The sequence below is a fragment of the Microchirus variegatus genome (assembly GCF_963457635.1).
Source record: "Microchirus variegatus genome assembly, chromosome: 22".
Classification (NCBI taxonomy): Eukaryota; Metazoa; Chordata; class Actinopteri; order Pleuronectiformes; family Soleidae; genus Microchirus; species Microchirus variegatus.
This window is the reverse complement of record NC_139823.1, coordinates 6428254-6453173: the sequence shown is the minus strand read 5'-3', so window position 1 is coordinate 6453173 and position 24920 is coordinate 6428254. Positions and strand designations below refer to the sequence as shown.

General features: G+C 42.1%; 1 protein-coding gene across 1 annotated transcript in view; it reads right to left on the bottom strand.

The window, feature by feature from the left end:
• Nucleotides 1-9318: 9318 nt before the first annotated feature.
• igsf3 (immunoglobulin superfamily, member 3) overlaps nt 9319-24920 on the bottom strand; it is a gene marked incomplete at both ends in the record, with an annotated part of 80333 nt that continues 64731 nt past the window's right edge. Inside the window, 3 exons of the mRNA XM_083908880.1 lie at nt 9319-9569; nt 10723-11169; nt 14366-14776. Coding sequence (XP_083765006.1) covers nt 9319-9569; nt 10723-11169; nt 14366-14776 — 1109 coding nt within the window. The remainder of the gene's footprint in view (nt 9570-10722; nt 11170-14365; nt 14777-24920) is intronic.

Below are 24920 nucleotides of genomic sequence, written 5' to 3'. Positions count from 1 at the left end.
CACATTATAAAACAATATAAATATATAGAACAATAAAATACTGTAATTAGCTGAAAAAAACATATATCAACTGAATAAAAAAGATATGCATCACACATATGTAATGCAAATAATATGATAGATATGCAAATTATCCTATTCATTTTCCAACTTGCAGAACGATAACTTCCCAGAGGTTAAAGTGAGGTGGGGCCCCTTTAGGGAGGTCTCCTACTGAGATGTCATCGCAAATCGCCCATTGTTGTTTAAGGGGGACGGGGAGGCGGCTGGTCACTGCACATTTCAGCAAAAAACGGCCCTCAGGCTCCAAGTGTCGGGGGGCCCCCTATCGGCTCGGGGCCCCGAGCAGTTTCCTCCCTTTCCTGTTCACAAGCTGCGCCTCTGTACACCCTGGACAAGTGACCACTTAACTAGTGTGGAAGTACAACTGGAGAAACTGCAGCAGCAATCATGAGGATGACAGGCAGACACACACACACACACACACACACACACACACACACACACACACACACACACACACACACACACACACACACACACACACACACACACACACACACACACACACGTATGCCGGCCTCTAACTTATACATCAAAGTCAATCATGAGAGAGTGTGATGCCATGACAACCACATCAGGGATTGTCTACTGTGGTCAAAACAACATGTAGAAGTAAAGGCTGCGGGGGGGGATGACAGTAACACAGTCAGAGATCCATCAGTGATTCACCTCCTCTCGCTGATCACGTGTGTGAAGAGCCCACATCTTTCACAGCATGGACATTGTCATAGGGCATGTTCATTAGAAAACAGGGCACACACACTCTCTCTCTCTCTCACACACACACACACACACAGAGGAGAAATTGAATGTCCAGAAAAGATTTTACACCAGAATTGAGTTAGACAGCCATCATGTTGAGTTTTAAAGCGTTGCCTTGAGGGAATGTCTCAGTCCTTGGCAGAGGTGTGTGTGCAGACTTCAACAGAAAGCCACACAGTGTAACAACCACCACACTGCTAAAATGGATAGATCACCAAACAGCAGGTCCCTCCGGAGGGTGGCCCACTAGACAGGCCGCAAGTCATACTTCACCCACAGGAACACACACACACACACACACACACACTCAGCCGCCACCACAGGGAGCAACTACACCCACTTTAAATAGGTGTAAAAATCCACATGTGCAAACTCTACACCAGGGTCTGGGTGAGCGCTGTGATACAACTGCAGATAATATTCATGTTCATGAGAGATGAATCGCTGAACGAGGAACCATGCTGTCAAATATTCATTGGTCTCGTCCAAAGATACCGTTTGAAGTAGCTCTCCCAGAAGAATGTGTTGTTGTTGTTTTTTTTTTGTATTGTTTGTTTTCTGCGTAAAATTCGTCTTTTTTGTTTCTCTCTTGCACTTTCTGCTGCCATTTATTTTTTGTTCCATCTATTCCCTCGCTGCCTTACTGTCTCTTTCATGATTCACCCTTCCCCATCCCCGGTATCTCCGGTATCATTATGTGGTAGAATTATATGTCTTTTTGCATCCCTCCTCATCCCGAGCACTAAAAGCACGTCAGTGAACTCGCTGCTCCTGCTAAAACTCATTCATAATTACTTGGCCTCCCACAGGAGGACAACATGCACAGCGCTGATTAGCTCACTGTGGTTACCACCTTTACTTATGCATAAAGGCCTCGTTTGATTGAGTCTCAATAGGGTTCTCAACAATTAAAAACAACTTGTTTAGAAGCGCTTTACAAAATATCTCTTTGCTCTGAGGCCTTGCAGCAATGTGTGAGACAGACAGATGACAGACAACAGACAGACAGAGTGATAAATAGATAGATAGGTAGATAGACAGACAGATAGATTTATAGATCTATGATAGACATACATATAGACAGAGAGACAGACAGACAGACAGAGTGAGAGATAGATAGATAGATAGATAGATAGATAGATAGATAGATAGATAGATAGATAGATAGATAGATAGATAGATAGATAGATAGATAGACAGACAGACATACAGAGTGAGAGATAGATAGATAGATAGATAGATAGATAGATAGATAGATAGATAGATAGATAGATTTATGATAGACAGATATAGACAGATAGACAGATCTATGATAGATCGACAGATAGATAGATAGATAGATAGATAGATAGATAGATAGATAGATAGATAGATAGATAGATAGATAGATAGATAGATAGACAGACAGATAGACAGACAGACAGACAGACAGACAGATGGATGGATGGATCTATGATAGATAGACAGACAGATAGATAGATGTATGATAGATAGACAGATATATAGATAGATACACAGATAGATAGATGATCGATAGACAGATATATTTATAGATACACTGATAGATAGATAGATAGACAAATAGATAGATAGATATATTTATAGATCTATGATAGACATACAGATGGACAGATATACAGTTAGATCTATGATAGATAGACAGATCGATTTATAGATCTATGATAGACAGATCGATGTATAGATCTATGATAGATAGACAGACAGATAGATGTATAGATCTATGATAGATAGATCTATGATAGACAGACAGACAGAGTTGGTCTTATACTGTGAGATTTTGTGTTATATGTTAAATTATACATGTTGTTAGTGAATGTTAATGTAATAGCGTGTATTGAATTATGTTTCCATTAACAGTGATTCTGTCTACTTCATCACTGCTCTGCGTACTTCAGTGATATATAGTTCCATAATTTCAATTTTATATTCTGTTTTTTTTTTTTAAGGTGGACACTGTTACATCTGTCCACAGACTATAGATGAAAAATAGCTTCTTGGCTAAATCGAGCACATAAAAAAAAACTATTTAACGATGTGCACCACCTGCTTAACTAAACCAACAAAATACTTTGATAAATCAGCATGGAGACATCCGGATATAATAGCTTGCAGGCTCAAAAAAGCCCAACTGTTCCTGTTCCTGTACATGGCTGCAGACTCCGCTTGTTTAAGAATGCCTCCGGTGTCTTTCCTCCATTCACAGAAACTGTATTTTAAACAACGTGCTCCCCTCCCTTAGATCGTTAAGTTATCTTAAGATTTAGCAGGAAAGTTCGAACCCAAATGGCACTGGCTGAAATTTACAGAGGAATACATCTTCCAAGGTCAGTTCACCAATAATAAGGCACAGCACATAAATGTCCATTTATACGCTCTGCAAAACAAATACCACAACAAAAACCTACAACAATTAATTAGCTGCTCATCTGATTCTCCAGGCTTCCACAGGCGGTAAAGACGAGAGCGGATAAATCCATGCGTCTCAGGGGACCGATGCTATTGTAGTAGCAACGATAGCATCGGTTGGGTGTGTTTTATACAGAGTTACAATTATACACACAATTTTAGTGCCTATCCATTATGGATGAGACAAGACTTTTTTGCAGTGGCACGTGTTGGAAAAATTTGTGCATGTTTTAAATTCATAATGAATGTTGTGGGACCATTAGTCTTTTTGTTGTTGTTGTTGTATTTCAGGATGCTTTTTCTGTTTTGTGCTGCATATGAATTATTTCTTACACTGATAATTATCAGACAGATCCCCCCCTCTCTCCCCCCTCCGTCTCCCCAATAAACAGCTTTATCTAACACACTCTTAATACAAGTATTGATTCTCTTCTTTTTCCCCCCAGCAGAATTTATACAATCACACTGTCCTCGAGATTACTCACTGCTGCCGATACATCAGGAGCAATTTGTGGTGCAATTTTCTGCAGCACAGGAGGTACATCTGTTCTCCTGCCGTTATTGCTCACCCCTGTATTTCACCCTTTAGGAGGAAAAAAAACAGCGCTTCTTTGAAAATGTGAATGCTATTTTTTTTCCACACTTACATCACCACTAAGTGCTATGCACAGGTGAATGCAACACGCTGCGCGCACCACTCACAATACAAGCAGAACATTTAGTATCACTTCCTTCCACCTCTTAGAACAAGAACAACCTCCAGCTAATATTCCGTGCTTGCCGAGGATTGCGTTACATGATTTATTGATTCAATGCTGTGTACTTTGTGTTAAATTTGCACATCTAAGACCTTCATCTAATTAACTATTTTCTGATTCTAATCCATGCAGAAAAGTGTGTGTGAGGATCTCCATGGATACTCCTCTGTCCTAATCACAGCACTACAGCGGAGAAAATGGAAGACTTATTTCTCTGCGATGCCTCCCATTTCTCAGTTAATTCATAATTTATTTGCTCGATTGCTGCTCTGGATCATACTACGCTATGTAAGTAGACCTAATGTCTGCCCAGGTGGGCCCTCGATTGAGCGCATCTTCAGCTGCGACTATGGATTTCAGAGTGTTATTTAATTTTATGCAAAACATTTCTTTCCTCATAAGGTTGAGGCACTTGACAAAATGGAAATCAGAGTAAAAGTGGGACAGGGAGAGATGGAGCTCAAAGAGGATTTTTTTTTTTTGGCATGCTGTGAAGTTGTGATGGCGCTTGCCGACAATAACACAATAACAGTCGTTTTTTGTTTCCCTAGCATCAGTGCTCGCAGCATCGATAGATCTGTGAGTCCTGGGGCTGTTTTTCCAGTCGAGATGAATTATTTTTTTCTCGACACTTGACCAAAAGCTCGCGCAGGGGAACCGCGCGTGCGCCGCAGAATGCGGAAAATGATCTCGAAAAACAACCACAAGCAAACACCTTAACCGTGTTTTTTTTTCTTGCGGTGAACGCCATTTGTCACCATGATTTATGGAATGGGTCGCAGCATTTTGTTCTTGGCTTTCACCGAGTACGTGTTAATCAATGTGAGTTAATGTGGATTTGTGGGGGAGAGGAGTTCGGAGAGAAGTCCATTGAACAACATTAGACTTGTGGAGGAATGCAGTCGACAGAGAGGGAGGAAAAGTAAGCTGGACACAGTTTGCGTTGGTTAGGAGTTATGAATGATGTGATTTGCTGATGCTGGTAAGAAAAAAAAAAGAAAAGAAGAAGAAGGGCCCACTTAACCTGCAGGAGATCCTGATAAGTACCATTTATCTTCTGGATGTGCTGACCCAATCCTTCACTCTCCTCCACTCAAGAGATGCACTTACAGAGAGAGAGAGACAGAACATGCAGAGTAAATAAACCCTTGCGTTGTTGCAGAGGTTAAAATCTCACAAGACCCCCCTGACTGCAGGACATTAACCTTGGGGTAGATGATTTGGAAGGGACCTGAGAGTACATTATTTAAGAAACCTGGACCAATAAATAGTTTTTAACTATTTCCCAAATATAGAAAAAAACCCAGAAAGATGCACTGAATGTATTTTATTGCAGTAAACGGACAATAGCAAAGTGCCTTTGTAATGTTCACGATGGCAACTATTAGAATAATAAAAGGGAAAAAATAAAATAAAAACAAGCCATGGTCATATAAAAAATACATCACTGAAAATAAAGCATCACTGGCTAAAATGAAAAATAATAATAATAAAAAAAAAATCACCACAAACTATTTTACACCTAAATCTGGAGCCAGCACACAGCCAAAACATGCAGCTACAACTTCCTGTCAGAACATCTGGAGGTGGCGACGGATGGAGCTCAAATCATTACGAGCAAACTGCGCCCTTCACAGTTTCCTGGATCAAGTCCACAACGTTTTGAATCAATTCGATCTGGGACCAATGTGACCAATTCAGTAGCACCAAGGGACTCAACCTGCAGCTCCATCATCATTCAATACTTTCAAAAAAAACAACAACCAAGTTCCTGTTTTTGATGAAATCAGCTTCATGACTGCAGTTACTTACAAAGCAAATGCAACTCAAATGTGTAAGACACATAATGAATGCAACCTTTACAGTCACAAGACCTTTTCCACCTAATAATAACAGCTCCACCACTGGTAAAAAAAACCAGGGCCCTAAAATGCACAGAATGGTTTAACAGTTCATGATGGAGATGAACTTTACAAGCTGAATTTCATTCAGTTAATGAGGCAACGTCTTATTTTATACAGTATTTACAAACAGAGAATTGGGATTAATCAGATTCACAGCAATTTTATAATTTCATTTTATTTTTTCTCGAAATATGCACACCCTTTTCAACTCATTGGCTGCCAAAGACGTCTATAGATTCAAAAACAACCGTTCACTGCCGATGACGTCTGACGAGTGGTAGTTTCGGTGTTTACATTGTCATATCGACTTGGAAAATCAGTCAAAATTCTGTGGCAGTTCTGTGCTGAAAATGGCCGACAGCCAATAAGTTAAGGAATACAGTCGATAACGTCTTTGTTTGCAGAATTTCTTTTTTGGATCGTGTTTTCATCGCGTCTAATTTCCAATATCTTTCCTTTTTTTTTTCGGACTTAAAGTCAAATTGTTGCCTCATCAACTATGTTGGAGCTCCAAATATTCAGTGTGGACAACTATTTCTTTCTTTTATCCAATACCTTACAGCTGACAATCCCATCATGCAACAGATGGAATGAAAGCAACATGATTTTTGGCAGGAAGTGGCACTGCTCAGATCCACAGACGAACATATCAGGCAACATCCACACAGCCGGCGCTCTATACCTAACTGATGACGACTAAAGAAACTGACCAAAGTCTCTGCTGAAGATGATTATTTGTACACCAGTATAAAATAAATAAAATAAAAAAATGTAACTGCAAACGCTTGGTTAATAATGAGCACACGGCGGGGCGGGGGTGGGGGAGGGGGGGATTCTTCTTTGACATTAATAAGCTGTAGCTGTATTCACCGTGCATGCATGACATTTCTGACTCACATGACTAAATAGCACCAGCTCGTCTCCACTTGCAATGGTTTACTTGAAATGGAACTGGTTAAAGAATATATATATAAAATAAAAACAGTTGAAATATCAGAACTCTCAGTACCAGCTGTGTACTTTTGGTTTTTAATGACATACGATCTATAAATCTATTTAATGAAGTGCCGCGTCAAAGCAAAGCATTAAAAGAACAAATATGACCAATATATCAAACACGATCTCCACAACACCCATTCTTGAGATAGATTAATTGATAGGTTCGATGAGCACTAATGGCAGTCAGATATAGTAAATAATAAGGGGGGGGGGGGGGGGGGCGGGGCTAGGCTTTGTGTTGGCTCAGGAATCAGTTAATGGGATGGGGGGGTGTGGGCGGGGGAGGTGGAGGTGTTTGGGCACTGCTCTGTCACACAAACATAATGCTCAAAGAGTTTAAAGTTTACAAAACATCAAAATTCCTCCTGCAATACTCATGCAATATACACGTTGACACGATTGAGACAACATTATCAAGTTTTTCGAGAGTTTTCTCGTCCAGTCTGGCAGTGAAAGGGTTCGGCCCCCGGGTCACGTAGAGGATTTCACTCTCTCTACTCCCGGCTGCTGCATTCCAAGGAAAGTGACAGATCTTCAACCCTTCTGCCTTTTTTTGTCGGGGGGGGGGGGGGGGGGGGGGGGGGAGTGAAGAGACACTGAAGAGGAATCCATGATTAGAAGATGACAATTGAACAGTTCAGTCTCTGCTGACTTTGATCGAACATCCTACCTCGGCGTGTTACATCACATTTCACGAAAATAAATGCGACTCAAGCGAAAGATCAGTAAGTGAATCCGTTGTTGTGACTCGTCTGTTTGGACGACTGTACACGTAAAGCCACACTGATTTCCTCTATAGATATACAGTAGATATACAGTGTTGTTGACACTGACCCCAAACTTGACAATCTGGTATGAAATGCTACAGACTGCAATGCGCAGGACGAATCTAGCATTTCTACATCTACCACATTGCCAACACACAGAATATTGACATAATCTGCTTGGTCGCAGTTGCCTGGCAACACAAGCAGCACAGTTTTTTTTTGTTTTTTTTTTTCAAAACAAAAAAAGGGGAAAATCTTACAAAGCTATGCAAAGTAGTATAAAACAATAAATAGAAAAAATCTCTAAAATAAACACAAGAGTTGATTTGTTTTCTTCTAGTGTGCAGGATACAGTTTTAGTTTTTTTAAGTGTTTGTCTTTAAACTACGGTGCATCTTTTAAGCTTCTGAAGTCTTGGGGAAAAAGACAGGGCAACAGAGTGGTCATAATGTGCAAGAATTCAATTTCAGACGCTGACCCCCACTGTGCGATTTTTAAGGGACAATTCAACTGATTTTACATGGGTGTAAAACTGCCCATAAGGCTCATAAACCCACAGCAGGAGGTAAACAGACACTTTCACAATCTGCTTTCAGACCCAATCAGCTTCATCTCCTCTCTGTAAAAACTTCAAATACTGCCGACAGAAGACCGTGTGGAAATAAGGAAGAATTGGCACTGAAAAAAAAAAAAAAAAAAAGCCTGTGTGTTGAAGTATGTACGTATATCCCCAGCAGGAGAGAGGTGTTTATTCATTCTCCATCATTTCTGACCCTCCCCTCTATTTCTCTCGCTGTCTTTTTTTTTTTGGGAGAGGAGAGGAAGAGGACAGAGAAGAAGAGCAGAGCGGTCTCTCACTAAGGCCAGAGAGTCTGGCAGTGTTTAAGTGGCACACCAGGACCTGTTTGTGTCTGCCAAGTCAAAATCATTGTGGAGGCAGGTGGGCCAACACACACATACACACATCCTCACTTAGGACACAGACTTGTGTGTCCTTGCCTTTGTCTCTATGCAGCCTGGAAACCAAGTCATCAGCTATGAAGTCAGTGGGCACAGAGCATCACTATGGCAACCAACATAGTGGGCCAGGCTGTGGCTGCTCTTGGATCAGTGCGGAGACTTTTTTTTTTTGTTGGCATCCGCTCAGCGCCAAAGTCCATTATAGAGTTCCCTCTCTTAAATCATCTTCCCAGAACAGCCAATGAGCTCACGGGCGCACTTTTTCCTTCTCTTTCAAAAAATATAGACACGTATTCAGAGCAATAGAAATCAAAACGCAGCTTTGAGATTAGGTTTCACAGAAAACAAACAGGAGAGAGATAGAGAGAGAGAGAGTGTGAAGCTTGTGATACTCTCGTCCTTCAAATTTGCACTCACACAAGTAACTGTGCAAACGTGGCACACACATTTTAGTCCACACACACGCACACACACACCCAAAGACACACAGTTGTGAACAGAAAAACAGGCAGCAATCAGGGTAGGAATTTTGAAACTGATCAACTGATTGACTAATTCAACACAGCAGTGAATGACAGTAAGGTCTGAAGGTGGAGTCCACATCTGCTCCCTGGCATTGTGTTAGCTGGATCTGCAATGTGTGTGAGGAAGGAAGGAAGGAAGGCAGGTGGCCCCCACTTAGTCAACAGAGCCAGGATGCAGGCTGAGTGCAGGAGGGTCCAAACAGGTGGGAGAATAACTGAGGTGAGGTTCTTTAATCCACAAGAGCGGGGCACCGTTTTTGCCCTCTTGGCTCTTGCTGTTGTTGCGGCTCTTGAAGCGCACCAGCAGCAAGGCGATGATGAGGATCCCGAAAATGGGAAAAGGGTAAAAGAAGACAAAGTAGAAGAGGGAGTCGTTGGCGCACACCACAGACTTGACGGTCGACTCTGTTGAGAATGAATAAACAAATACACGTTTTTTTTTTTCACAGATGCTCAAATGATTTTTGAAACGATTCATGGCACATTCCTGTGGGAAAATGTCCTTTTTGAAACAAACCCATCTCTGCATTTAATGGCTCTTTAAGCACGTATAAAGGCACTTTTTGCAGCTCTCTGCGCTCCTCATTTAGTTGTTGACATTGGAGAAAATAAATTCTTCAGATCCCAACACTGCCTCACAAGCCATTAATTACAGTGGGTGGACAACTCTTCAAACTCTGGCTGTACCCAGTGCGAAATAAATGTTGAGACTGGAAAACCTGCTCATTTGAGGCAGGGGTGACACAGACTATCTGTAAAGTTAACTTTGATTAACCTCTTGATAAATGTATCATAGGTAGGACATATTAGGATTAGGATATGGAATAACACAGCATGAGACAAAACATTCAAAGGAGTATGTATCATCTTTCCTGAAATTGCCAGAATTTCATTTAAAGTAGACATATTATACCCTATTTCTCCAAGTTATACTAGTTCCCTGGTGTCCTAATGAACATGTCTGTGACATGCTTTGGTAAAAATACCTTAAGGATGAAGCACCACAGCAGTTCAATCACTCTGCCAAAACAGCCCTGTTCAGAACACTCGCTTTTGAGTGCCTGTCTCTTTAAATGCAAATGAGACACAGGAAACTACGTCAGCGTCACTGAGGCTCCGGCAGCTAACAGCAGTTAGCATTTGAAAAAGCTATCATTTGCCGACTCGAGCCGGCACATTGCCGTCATATATAAAATATATCCACTGGACACGTAAATCCTCTGAGGCTGGAGGTTTGTGTAGAACTCTGTGCTGCACTGTGCAGCCAAGAATAGAACATTTTGCGGATTTCCGCTCTTACGAATACTATTGCCCCCCCAAAGGGTTAGTAACAATGAGCAAGGAAGTCAACATTGCATGTTTTATCTCCTGTACTTAGACTGAGGCGGACAACAAAAACACGAGTGAGTCATTTTTTTCACACTTTGACTACTCATAGGGCCTCCAGAGTCCCAAATATAAGGATTTAAATTATTAAAAAGTTGATTTTGCATAATATGTCTCCTTTAAGTATTGTTTTGTGACACCCCCCCCCCCCCTTTTTTATTTAGGACTTTACCTTGTTGCAGTACATTGACAATGGTGAGCCCAGAGTCGTTGGTGGCCAGGCGGTACCATGCATTGCGGGGATTGAGTAGCCACTCCTCCACGTGGCAGTAGTATCGCCCTGCGTCGGTCGGCCGGGCTCCTTGGATGGTCAGGGTGTACTGGTCCGAAGCCATTCTCGCAAACTGCAGGCGGGAATTCGGCCCCGCCTCCTCTCTGGGGCTGCAGTTCCCATTTCCGAAAACGGAATCATGGCCAATGGAGAACACGCAGTCCTTCTCCTCGTCTTCTTCTCCTAGCTGGTCCTCGGTGTCCTGGTCTTCAGAGCGCTCCACATACCAGGACACAGAGAAGCGGGAGTCTCGGGACGACTGGGAGGGAATGGTGCAGCCCAGCCGGATTGAACCAGACTCTTCTACTGTCACATTTGACTCCACCTCCTCTACCTGCAGTCGAACCTCTATGAAGGGGGAATAAGAAGAGAAAGACAGGAAGAATAAACAAGATGGGGGAGGGAGAAAAAGTGGAACATTTAGTATTAAAGCCATGCAAATGTCACACAAAAACTCAAAGTGACTTTACCAACAGCTTTTTATGGTAATATGTCACTAATTTTCGGTCAAGTTATCCTCCATGAGGGTTGCAGGGGCACAACCTGGACAGACCGCTAATCCATCGCATAGCCAACATACAGACACAAAGTTCAGTTAACCTAATCCCCAATCTAAGGCTGAACGACTTTGAATAAATCCAATTGCGATTGTTTTGAAAGGAATGATATGATTCGTGATATCCGAGTGAATTGTGATTTTTTTTTACTCAATTTCTTTAAAAAAAAAGCGTATATTTTCTGATATCCATGCAGATCTGGGAGAAACAAACAAGGCAGGTGTTTTGATACCTGAGGGCCAATTTAGGAACCCAAAGTTGGACTGAGGGCCGCCAAAGGAAAAAAACCAGAAAGAAATCCCATTTGTAATAATTTTAATGACCAGATTGCAGTTCTACACTTTATACTTATTGGTCTGTATCCAGTAATGTCCAATAAACATTTAACAAGCTTAGTACCTCCTGGATTATAACTATCAACTGTAATTCCTTGCGGGCCGCCAGCACTTTGAGAACCAATGGATCAAGGCAATGATGAAATTAAAATTTGATTTTGACACATTTAGGCATTAACAAATATCGCACCACCGTATTGCGATTTCGATATAATTTCGATTAATTGTACAGCCCTACCCCAATCTGCATGTTATTGGATCATGGGAGGAAGTTGTAATACCTGCTGTGAGGCAACAATGCTACCCACTTCTCCACTGTATGACCCAATCACGAATCAAGTTAAATCATTTGGTCAAAGATAAATCAAGTCCATCTTTTTCTTCTTCTTTTGTGCTGCCACTGTTTGTTAGTGTGGAGAATGGAGTCTGACTGGTTGTCTCTGTAATGGCAAATCACAAGTTTCACTGGCTTCACCACAATTTATTTATACCAAAAACATCAACAACACTGTTGAAACTTGTTTGAAGTCAAGTCACATAAGGAATATGATGATGATGACATACATACATAAAATGACTAAAAAAATCCTACAAAAAAAAAGACTGAAAAATATTTGTCAAAATATTTGCCTTGATCATCAGCCACTCTCTATTGTGCAAGATGAAGGATTCACACGACTGATGTTGCACATGTATCTGTGCTACACCCTGCCAGGGAGTGAATATTTCATGGACACACGCCTGATGCAGTTATAAGAAAAAGTGTTTACACGTGTTGACAGCCTTGTGAGGGGCAACATCTGAGCTTTAACTCGTCTGGTTAATGCAACATCTGTAACATGACCCAATTTTCCACTGGAGATCAATAAAGTATTTATCAGTCAGACGCTGTTCAAATGTTAAGGTGTTTGTTTGGAAAGAGATTTTTCAGTTTTTCTTATTTGAGACAAGATTTTGACTGATTTATTGAGCAGTGAAGGTAGAGTTTGGGGCTTTTAGGTAACTGCAAAGAACCCCGAAAAAAGGGAAAGAGTCTAAAAGAGTTGGATAATAAATGAAGCAAAATGCGTGAGAGTCTCAGAGATGGAGAGATTGCTTCATCTGTCATGTAGAAAATGAGTGCATCTGTCTGTGCTTGTGTGAACAGAGAGCTGTGATCCCCCAAACACGAGCACTTTAATAAGCTGTGAAAGAAAGAATGAAACTCAACAGTCGGTCTTAGAACCAGACAAAATAGAACAGAGTTATTCAAACAACACAAAACTTTTACACAGTGCAAACAGAAAGACAAAAAATAAATAGATCCCACAGTGCTGCACAAAACTATAACTTCTCAGCAAGGTTAGGTCCTACCCCAAAGGTCTGTCTGTAAAACTGTGTGACAGAGCTTCAGGGGTGACCCAGTTCCATTGCAGTAAAAACAATGGCAGTTAAAACCTGCCGCACATGGTCTTAGATCGGTCTTCTTTAAAGCAAAAATGAGAAACGGAGAGGACAGCAGGAGCTGGCACACAATCTCCCCTCATCTTTCCTCTCTACGGGCAGATTTCTGGACGACTTCCGAGGTGAATGCATTTTTCCAGCACCTTAATGAATATCCATGATGTTTACAACGCAATTTCTATTTGTCTTATGGACAAAATAAAATCTATATGGTTAAGAAAATGCATTTAGTCTCTCAAGCCACATCAGGTCTTATGTTTCCCCCCCTACAAGGTTTCTTGCCATTGATCATTTCAAATGAATTATCCAATGGATATGACAACCACTGATCGCAGCAGCAGTGAGAACCTTGTGTATACAACAAGGGATCAGCTGTTTCATCTACGGACAATGGCGCATGCCGGCACAGCTCAGGGACGGCATAAAGAGCAAGACCAGGCTCCTGGAAAGGAAAGCGGTGGAGATACAAGCTGCCAATTCCTTGGTGCGTGATTGGGAATGTTAACACGTGAACAAACAAGTCAGACGAGCTGGCCGCCTTAGTGAAAAATGTGTCCGTCTGTCTGTTGAGCGAGCACCTATGTTCCTGGGTCATATGTTCCCCAATCGTGGAGCATCTGACCTTTTAAGGACCCTTTGTTCCCCACTTTTCTTTGACGGGTCGAAGCGCAGGCGGCGCAGCGATAGTTGTTTTCCCCCCACTTTGTATGTGGCCAGGGAACATAGGACCCGGAGAACATAGGTACGGCCCCGCTATCTACGTCTTTGCTTTTGTAAAGGCTTAATAACGTACGTGTTTAATAATGTACAAAATACATGATTGACTACGTTGACATTTGTGGGCTGTAGCTTCATTAACTGCGGGGGCAGCGTCAGCTTCAGCGTGCATATAAACTACGGGCATTTACTTTTGTCATCGTTGCACGTGACAACACATTTAAATCCTTGTGTTCCACTTGGAGAGATGCCATGTTTTCATTCTGAAATAAAAAAAAAAATAAAAAAAATGGACACCTGGCAAATGAACACTACTCTGGGAGATGATGGAAAAAGGTCACCTTCAGCGAATGTGTGGAATAAAACCATTAAAAGACACGGACTGTCGAGGATGAATGAATGGATAATGATTTGAATACGGTTCTGTGTCATTGGTTTGAGACGGTCTTAAGGAGCAGAGCCTGATTATGTGAACGTTTTGATAATGCTTACCTGGCTGCCTCACCACGACCTTTGTGAACCCCGAGGATTCCCGGGAGAGACGATACCAGGCTCCATCTGGGTCGCTCAGCCACTCCTCCACGAGGCAGTAGTAGGTCCCAGAGTCGCTGCTCTCAGCTCTGTTCAGCGTCAGCACATAGGAACGCGGCGAGAGCCTCTCAGCCTGGACGCGGCGTCGCAGCCTCTCCTCGTCTGCGTACGCTCCGTACTCGAACGCCCCGGAGCGTTCGATTCTCAGCAGGAGCTCGTCAGCCTCTGAGCCCGTGGCACGTCTCACGTACCACAACACAGCGTGGTGGGAGTCCTGGCTGGTCTGAGAGGTGATGGTGCAATTGATCCTGACACGACTGTCCTCTGGATACACGTGCGACTGGTTGGTCTTTTGCACTCGCAGCTTACTTTCTGCAAGGAAAGAAGAGCAGTCATTACTTTGGGTGCAGGAAAATGAGGTAAACACAATGCGGTTTCTGTTTTGCAACAGACAACCTGTTTCTATGCTCAGGAAGTGTGAGTGGAGACTGGGCTGGGTACAGAGGGTGACAAAAAGAAAGGAATATGAAGGTGGTGGAGGTGGAAATGTCGGGGAAATCAAAGTTGAGAGGGATCGTAGGGTTTGCTGGTGCGAAAGTAGAAATGCAAGATAAGCTGGAGAGCAGACAAGGGTGAAGATGGAGGAATATGTTATTAGGGAAAGATACAAGACAAAAGAAGGGCAGCGGGTCTGTCAGTGTGCCTGAAAGAGAGGGGAGCAGATAAAAAAAGATACGCATTTGTCAAGAACAGACAGGAGGAGAGGAGATAGGGACGAGAGGAGATGGTAGAAGGGTGTGACTGAGATGTCAGGAGGAGAATGAGGCTGCTCCTCGTGCTGTGGTTACAGTGACAGTGGGAGTGGGTAGAATGAGCTGCAGGTACATCGGGTTGCGACTATGACCAGAGCCCTGTAGGCAGTGTAAAAACAGAACAAAAGCCTAGAGCAATATATATTTTCAATGCAGCAAAACCTGCTCTAAATATGTGTTATATGACAAATTGGATCAAATGCGATTATTATTATTATTATTATTATTATTATTATTATTATTAGGTACAAATGCCATGCATCAGCTTGAAACAAACTTCAGTTCAGTGTTCATATTTATTTTCCAAAAGTGTATTTCGGAAATTTCACAGATTAATTGCAGATCATCTCCGTCACCGGCTCAAAACTCCTAATCCATGACAATTGGATTTGTAGCACTCTCGTGAGTCGGCAGGCATGTGGCAATCCAAGAGTTTTAGCGTGGTTTGAGCTAAATTTGGGGAGACAAATTCCCTTAACTGATCTCAGCAGCAGATATGCAAGTGCACAATATGAGCTAAATTTCCAGCTCTTTCCCCCAGAATGAGAAAGTACTAGTAAACACAAGTAGCTGTTCGGGGACCAACGTCTGCCAGCAAATAAATATATATACAAAATGTCACACTTGTTCAGGCCGGCAAACCATTTTTCTAGTATTATATTATAGTGAGAAACCACACAGTCAATTTATTGTGATTTGTAACACAAACTCGGAGTCAAAACACAAATACTTTTGAGATTTGTTTCACATTTACAGACACAAATCTGACCTCAATCTTCTATACATCTCATTCAGTCTTAAACAATCCTCAGCATCTTTAATTTCACCCCCCCCCCCCACCCCCCGCCCTCGCTCAAGCTCGTCTCAGCTGTGACTGAATGAACGTGATCGACTTGCCTGAGGTCACAGCCATCTGCCCAGAACATCGCGCCCTTGTTCACAGATTGGTGAGAATGCTCAAATTATCACTTCTTGTACATTTGCACTTAGTGCTTTTAGTACTAAGTGTACTGACAGTATAAAGTGTTTATTGAGTATGTACATATCTGACTGAATTCAAAAGACTGAGTCACCGTCATACAGTAGCTTCTGCGCTCACTAGAGCCTTGGTAGGAACAATTTCCTCAACCAGAATTACTGCCGAGCCACACAGATTCCTGGCAATCTTTTTTTTCCAGAATTACCTCCGAAACCTCCTGAAGTGGAACTATGCAGGATTGGATTGGCACAGGACAAAGCAATTCTGCGCCGCTACCATTTTGAAGTTTATATCTGCAGCCAGGAGGAAAAACTGGGGGCTGGAAGCCTGTTGCTATACACCAGTTTCCAAATCTAAAATAGGCCAATTATTCAAGCCTTATTAGGCCACTTCCTGAGCAAACACGCACGTTTTTTTTTAACACATTATTTATTATTAAATAGAGATTTTGTACAATGAAGGAAATTTATATTCACATCTGTTGTGGCATATGCAAAAGAGTATGCAAAAAGTTCATTTCAAGCTCTGCCAATAAATCTGCATATTGGATATTGTCAAAAAAATAAGTAAAATACTGTGCATCCCCATTATTAAAATATCATTAAAGTTAATTGTTTATCAACTTTTCCCCCCTATATTTCACTTGTTGCTTGATTTCAATATTAGGTATATATATAATATATTTATATTCTGGTACCTGATCTGGTACCTGATTTTATTATAGGCACCTCAAGAACACCTAGAACACCAAGTAAACTAAGTGTTCTTGGTATTCTGGGTGTTCTTGAGGTGCCTATAATAAAGGTCCCATATTATGCAAAATCTACTTTTTAATCACTTAAATACTTACATACTCTTGAGCAGGGGTCACCAACGTGGTGCCCGCGGGCACCTGGTAGCCCGCAGGCAGCCAATATGGTGCCCGCGGGCTCACTTCACTTCACCTCACTTGCATGTATCCGTATGATCGCTCAGTAAAATATCTTTGATATTGTTTATACAAACTGATAATCGTTAGGAGTAAGCACTGGAATGAATGTGTATGCAGTTGAATGCATAATATTAATCATTTAAATGGTAAACAAACAAAAAAATATTATATGGTAGCCCTCCATATTATTTTTTACCCTTAAGGTAGCTCTCTGTCTCAAAAAGGTTGGTGACCCCTGCTCTAGAGGCCCAATCAAAGTTGCCAAAGTGTGAAAAAAGATGAAACCGGAAGTCTGCGAAAAGTTCTATTCTTGGCTCCACAGTGCAGCACAGAGTTCTACACAAATTTCCAGCCTCAGAGGATTTATCTGTTCAGTGGATACAACATGCTGTTAGCACCCAGTAGCCTCTGTGGCTGATGTCATTTGTTTTGCTAATGAGATACTACTAAACAGAGCATTCTGAACAGGGCTGTTTTGGCAGGGTGATTGAACTGCTGTGGTGCTTCATCCTTATGGTATTTTGACCAAAGCATGACAGCGTGTTCATTAGGACACCAGGGAACTCGGTTAACTTGGAGAAATAGGGTATAATACGGGACCTTTAAATGATTTTTGATTATCAGGTGAGCTTGAAAACAGCTCAGATCCGAGGAGAACTGAGACAATGTGAGGCATCATTGCAGATTCTGGCGAGCAGCGTGCCAGGTAGTTCGTAAGACTTGAGATAGTGTATCAGGTCCAAATGCCAGGTGCCTTGGTATCTAGGAAGGAAACCTTAAAAGGTGCCTAGTTTGTGTCTTATCCTAAGTTATGGCTGTTTATATTGAACACCAGGTACGAGAATATTCTAAATAAAACAAGACTGAAAAGAAAGCAATGCTGTCCTTCAACTTCACACACCAGCACGACACATCCTGACAAGTGTCTTTTCCCACAGAGAGCAAGCTTTTTTTTTCCCCCTTCGACTACAGCCGTCTTATGACAGTTACCTCAAAGCTGACGCAAGTGCTGGTAAAATATTTATATGGCCTCTGAACATCACCCAACATAAGGAGCAAGATCAATGTGCCGTCCCTTAAGAAAGAGAATAGTGCTGAGTGCAAATGCTGTCAAGCTGTTAATGCATATTTTTAGTTACTCTCACATTTTCTCTCTCCTGTATTTCTCTAATGAGCCTCAACAAGGGTAAATATCTACAAAGGAAGTAGTTAAGACAAATCCATAAGTGGTAACATGGGTTCCCACTGCTCTGCATTACTTCACATGTCACTCACACCTGGTTTCAGCCACAACTAAGTGCATGCTCTCCATTAGCCCTGTGACTGGGGATTTCCCGCCTCCGGGCCGTATACGACCCACAGGACAGTTTAATCTGGCCCATGAGACAGTCCATAAATACAGTAAAGCATCTTGTGAAATCTCATGACAGTGAATCATTTTCTCCATGATAAAAGAGAACATAAAATAGTCGAATAAAATGTCCTTCAGGGTAGTTGCTTCAGAGTGTAATCCTTTCAGGTCATGTCTGGATGAAAGAAACGCACACGATCGTCTTTATGTGCTGCAGGTGACGAGCGTCATGGTCACTGTCAAGATACAGAATGTTCCACTTTCTAAGGAGGGACGGAGAAAGGATGACGACATCTCAAGCATCATTACTGCTACAAACATGAAGTGCACTTGAATGAACTTCACACTGTCTTTGGAGAGTTTTGAGAGAGTTTTGAGCGTTTAGGTGCAGGTGGGTTTGATGTTAAGACAACTTGATGGCATGTGACTTAACCCTTTAACGCCGAGCGCTCGCTGACGACACGTTGGCACAAGTGCACTTTGCGTCACAGCAATTACGCGACAGTTTGTGCTATCGGGAAACATTCCAATGGTTTGTGAAACCTGAGAAGTTGCCCGTCAAAGCCTACGTGTGGCAATTACGGTAATTTCACTCGCGCTCGGTTTCATGAAGCCAGAGAATCAGTGGCTTTGTCACCAGAGAGGAGAGAGTGGGAAGAACACCTGCACATGGTTTCCATGTTTTTGGCCCATTTTTTGCACATTGAGAGGCAAAGACTCAAAAAATGTGATTATAAATACTTTGCAGACTGTTCCAAATTCAAATTTAGCATGCACAATCTGTTCTCAATCAAGTTTTTTGTTTTTCTTCATTTTAAATGGTTAAAACAGTATTTTAACATGCAGTACAGAGTTATTCTGGAAAATGGGCAAAAGCACTTATTTACAGGTCATTCTATTCAGCAAAAAAAAAAAATTGTCCAGACGGACATTTTGAGGGTAAAGGGTTAAACATATTTGACCACACCTATTAATTATTTAGTTGGGGCCCTTATTTCCAGATAAGGGCAATCTTAATACCTTTCGGTCAATACTATGCTTCCAAATCTGTGACAACAGTTTGGGGATGGCCCTTTTCTATTCCGACATGATTGTGCCCCAGTGCACAAAGCTATAAAGACATTATTTGAGTTTCAGTGTGGACGAACTCGACTGTCCCGCACAGGGCCCTGACCTCAACCCCATTGAGCACCTTTGGGATGAACTGGAACACAGATCGAGAGCCGGGGCCTTCTTGTCTAACATCATTACCTGACCTCATAAATGCTCTACAGAATGAGCGAGAACAAATCCCCATGGAAACACTTCAAAATCTTGTGGAAAGCCTTCCAAGAAAGAGTGGAAGCTGTTATAGCTGCAAGAGGGAGAACGATTCCAAATTAAAGTCCTCTATAATATGTATTTTAATACGCAATTACAGTCCCTGTTAGTGCAATGGTGAGGCGTCATAGTAGTGTGGTAGTGCTGTCATATGTACTACAGCCAGTGTTGCCAGTTCAGAATATTAGAACCCACCCAATCCAATAAAAACCAGCCCAAACTATGAAGTTGCCAGACACCAGAGCTTCAAATCTGCATCAAATAACCACACATAAATAATAGATACATAGGATTTTGCAAATTGCAACCAACAAGAGCGCAGTAAATCAACCACAGACTACACAAATTGCAAAATGGACCTCTGGCATCCTAGCGCCAGTCCCAGATTAGTAATAATGCCAGCTGCACGTAAAAAGATGCACTTTTAAGGCGTGTAGGCCTAATAAAGTTCATTATTTACTAATGACCTGTAAGAGGACGACATGTATAACAATTTAAAACAAAACACATTATGCTCATACAGAGTGCTTTCTCCTCGATGCTTTCCACACCTGTGGTGCTGAAAGACCGCAGCTGATTTAGATTCCGAACACACAAAACCACAAAAAAGTAGTTTTTATGAAAAAAAAAACTTGCCAAATGTGGACAAAAGCAGCCCAAATTTTATTCACCTATCCAATGTGTTTTTTTTCCCAGCTGACGTAAACAAAAGTAGCCCAATCTGGAAAACCTGACTACAGCGTTTTGAGATATTTCCTGAAACGATGCCGTCTTTACGGGGAACTTTTTTTTAAACGGCAAAGAAAAAGAAAAATGTACACCTTTCAGGACCTTGCTCATCAAAAAATGTTGTACATATTCTTCCACAAATTATTTGGAATGTGTTTTAATTCAAACACTTTTGTATTAAAACACAATTCTAATTAAAAACCCACGATTCTCAGCGTGCAAAATCTGTGAAAAAAATAGCTATTTTATGAGGCAGAATGAAAATATAATGATATGAGCTTTAACCAGACTTTCTCAGCTCTACTGGAGAAGAGTGTGTTTCAGCATGTGTTTGTGGAGCATGTACTATATCGTCTGCTGTCGTTACAGTACACACAAACACACACATAAAACTGCACACTACATTCACTAATTGGCTCATTGAACCCTTCTCTCACCCATCTCCCATGTGTGCAGTTTGTCTGTTTAATGGCTACAGGAGATTGCAGGGTTGAGACAAAGCTGTCTTTATTCCTTTTATTTATCAGCAGAGGTAAGTACACAGAGGTTGCAAACAGCTCAGTTTTCATAAGGAAGAAAGATAGCAAAGTGCACCCCAAGCCCCAAAAGCTGCTCCACGCAACGCTTGTTTATGAAGCAGAGGAGATGAAAACCATTTCGAGTCCGAGGGGAGGAGAAGTGTACCGCTAAAGATGCCACTGTGGCATGCCAGTGCACACTAACCACAGGTTTTTATTTCCAAAAAAAGAAGAAATTAGGATAACTTCAAAGATGCGAGGGAAACTTCCTGGTTCTGAGGAGGAGACTACAGCTGGAGATTAAAAATGAAAGAACATTACGCTTTATTCTTTTGCTCAGAGAAAATTAATTCTCCATCTCTGTTTAATGCTGCTGCTCCAGGTGAAGTCTTTTAATAGAAGACAGGATCGAAACATACGAGGTGAACCGTCTACTTCACTCGTCTTATTTCCCTTTCAACGACCCCGGTGGTTGTTTTGACCTCTCGTTACCTCTTCCCACCCTCCTGTGTTACGATCATGTCTCTCCTGATCAAATTCTGTCTAATCACCTGATGCTCATGAATATTCAGCAGCCTCCACTGTGGATTCATGTATATTAATGAGGCATAAATGAAGTGTGAACAGTGGCTGTGCTGGTGGGGTCTCTGCTAGCATTTCTGCTCAATTTTTCTTTTTTCGATAAATGATATGTATTTAAGGGTCACAGAGCTGACAAATGTAATTCTTCCACTTAGCTGAAGGAAGGAGGAGTCGCCAAAAGACAGGGAGACGGAGACATGAAGAGGGAAAGAGGGATGAATAATGTAGTAGAAAAATTATTTAGGGGAGAGTTAGACGTTAAGGCAGGAGTGCAGGAAGATGCCGCGATAGCAGAACTGAGATTCGGAGTTTTTGAACGATTGGTATGTTTTGGAATGTCAACTGAAGCATTAATGTTAATGTCCTGATGTTGAATTGCTGTGTTTATCAATAAGACGTTTCCAGTAAGTGAGCTCGGCAGACGGGAACAGTTCTGTGATGTGTTTTTGAAGTTCTCAGCGGGTCACTAGAGGACAGGCAGGAATAACTATGAATATTAAGTCATACACACACACAGACACACACACACACACACACACACACACACACCTGCAGGGTTGTCAGCACAACCACACACACACACACACACACACACACACACACACACACACACACACACACACACCCCCCCCCCCCCCCCACACACACACACAGAAATATGAGCCCAAACTTTGGGGGAGGGAGACTTGTGCTCCACTGCTCTACAACCTGTACAGCGTTGCCAGATTTGGAGGTTTTCCGCCCAATTTGGCAACTTTTGTTTACGTCAGGTTGGAAAAAAATAAATTTGGCGGGTGAATAAATTTGGGCTGCTTTTGTCCACATTTGGCAAGTTTTTAATATTGTGAAAACAGCATTCTCTTGCTTTCTTTAAAAATAAATAAATAATAAAAAATAGCCCAAATGGTCATAAACCTCCTAGTTGCTGCAAACGAGCCGATAGAAATCTCTCCTCACTGAAGCTCTCGTCAGTCGCGCTGTTTCAGACTGAAATCTCAGCCCCAGAAGACTGTGATTGGCCAGCCAGCGAGCTCTTTCCCAACTGCCTTGTGATTGGCCAGGTACCTGGAAGTGACGTAATTAGCACATCAGCTCTCAGAAGCGCAGCTCCCCCCTCTGGAGCGGTGGGTGCACTGCTACTCATTATCAAAACATTATTTTTTTTCAGAGATCTCGCTGAGCCCGAGATTACAATACAACACAGCCTTCTCAGCAGTGACTGAACTGTTTGTTTCGAACCTTCAGGGCTTCATAAACGAGGTAATGACGCAGATACACAGAGTGTAAAACAGCGTTAATTGGAACTTCCGTTCTATGGCCGCTTTAATTTGTTATACATGTCGTCCTCATACAGGTAATTTGTGATGTAAATAATGTAATTTATTCGGCCTACGCGGCTTAAAAGTGTACCTTTTTACGTGCAGCTGGCATTATTACTAATCTGCGACTGCCGCTAGGATGCCAGAGGTTCATTTTGCAATTTGTGTAGTCTATGGTTGATCTACTGTGTTCTTGTCGGTTGGCAATTTGCTGGCAATTAGTTGGCAATAAAACCTATTTATCTATCGTTTATGTGTGGTTATGGAGCTTTGGATGCGTTTTCTATTGCATGTGTTGTGATTTTACGAGTTTCACACGGGTGTCTGGCAAATTTGTGGTTTGGGCTGGAAACAATCAATCTGATCTGGCAACACTGATTGTAAATAAAGTTTTGCCTTCGCCAGGCTGTTTAACTTCACATCTGGCTTCATTGTCACTTATCTCCTATCTAGAAGTGGACGTAACTTCTAGAGAGGACTAGAGGAGAGGAGTTAAGTTATAAAGCACAAAACTGAATAGATATTCAGAAGAATCAGAGAGTGAAAGACTGAGGATGGGTTTGCGGAAAAATAAAAGGGAGAGAGCGAAAGAGAGGGAGGGAAACCTGGAAAAAGATGAGAAAGATGTAAAAGACAGAAAGTGAGAACATACTCCAGGGGGGGATTTGGCAAAGCAGCAGGCAGTCTCCGCAGTTCTATTCCAGAGGACTTTAGAGCCTTAATAGCTTCCTGCTCAGCCTTTAGCATTAGCATTAATGCTGGGCTAATCCACAGCCAGGACCCCAAGCGTGTCAGGACCGCGGGCTTTAGACAGACCCTGATCCCCTGCAGAGCAGCTCTCTCTCTGGCTCGCTGCTCCTCACCACCAGCCTCCGCCACATTACACACACTAACATACAAAAAAAACACGTTACATACAACTTGCTCCTGTGGACGCCTGCCCCCGGGGAGCAGAGTGAAGAGCAGGCTGCTAATCTGAATCAATGAGGGTTAAGGATTCCCGGGCCTGAAGAGTGGCTCCACTGCCAAACTGGGAGCCTAATTTCTATGTTAATGACTGCCATGTATCTATGATCCCATTGTGTCGGAGGGATATTATCCCTCCTCTTTTTTTATAATATCATTAAGACCAGGCTAATTATGAGGATTTGTGCACACTCTAACAAGAGCTTTGAACCACAGACTGCATATGAAAGTGGATGTCGACTCTCAGATGCACGACGAACTCCCGTTTTTCTGAAGTCTGGAGATTTGCAATTTCACCAGTGCCTTGAAATTCAATAGACGTCGATGTGCAACCAGGTACTTATTGGACAGCGCTGGCTGTCAGTCACACACGGAGTGTCCACTCATTCAAGTCACTTGTCCACTCAATAGACTCATTGTCTATTTCCCTCTAAATGGGAACATAATTGACAAAATTGACGGAAAGTGCTACTGGAAAAAAAAAACCCATGAAAGTATCAATGGAGGCCATTAACTCCTCAGGAATATACACTTTCCTTCCTTCCTGCTCGACTGCTAGGAAAATGGATGCACAAGAGGGGAGAGACGACATGAGGTCAGAGCAGGGTAACACTGGGAGATTAATAGACCAAAAGTAGGTGGAACAGACTGAGCTGTGTGCTATCGTGATGTCCGTGTGGTTTTTAAAGGGGCACCAATTAACTTTGCACCAATTGCATAAAACACATTATGCTCATTAAACCACCAAACTGTGGGTATTCAGTTAGTGCAGGCTGGAGAATGGCTAATGTGTGTGTGTGTGCAGGAGGCGGCACTGCTGAGCTTCTACCGCTCTCCTCCTACTATTAGCCACTGATTTACATGGGGAGCAGCAGCACTGTAGCTAGCCCTGAGTTACGACTTCAATTACATCAGCAGCAGGACACACATGACACACACACACACACACACACACACACACACACAGCGTCAAAAGGTGGTTAAGAGAGATGAAGACACACAACACATG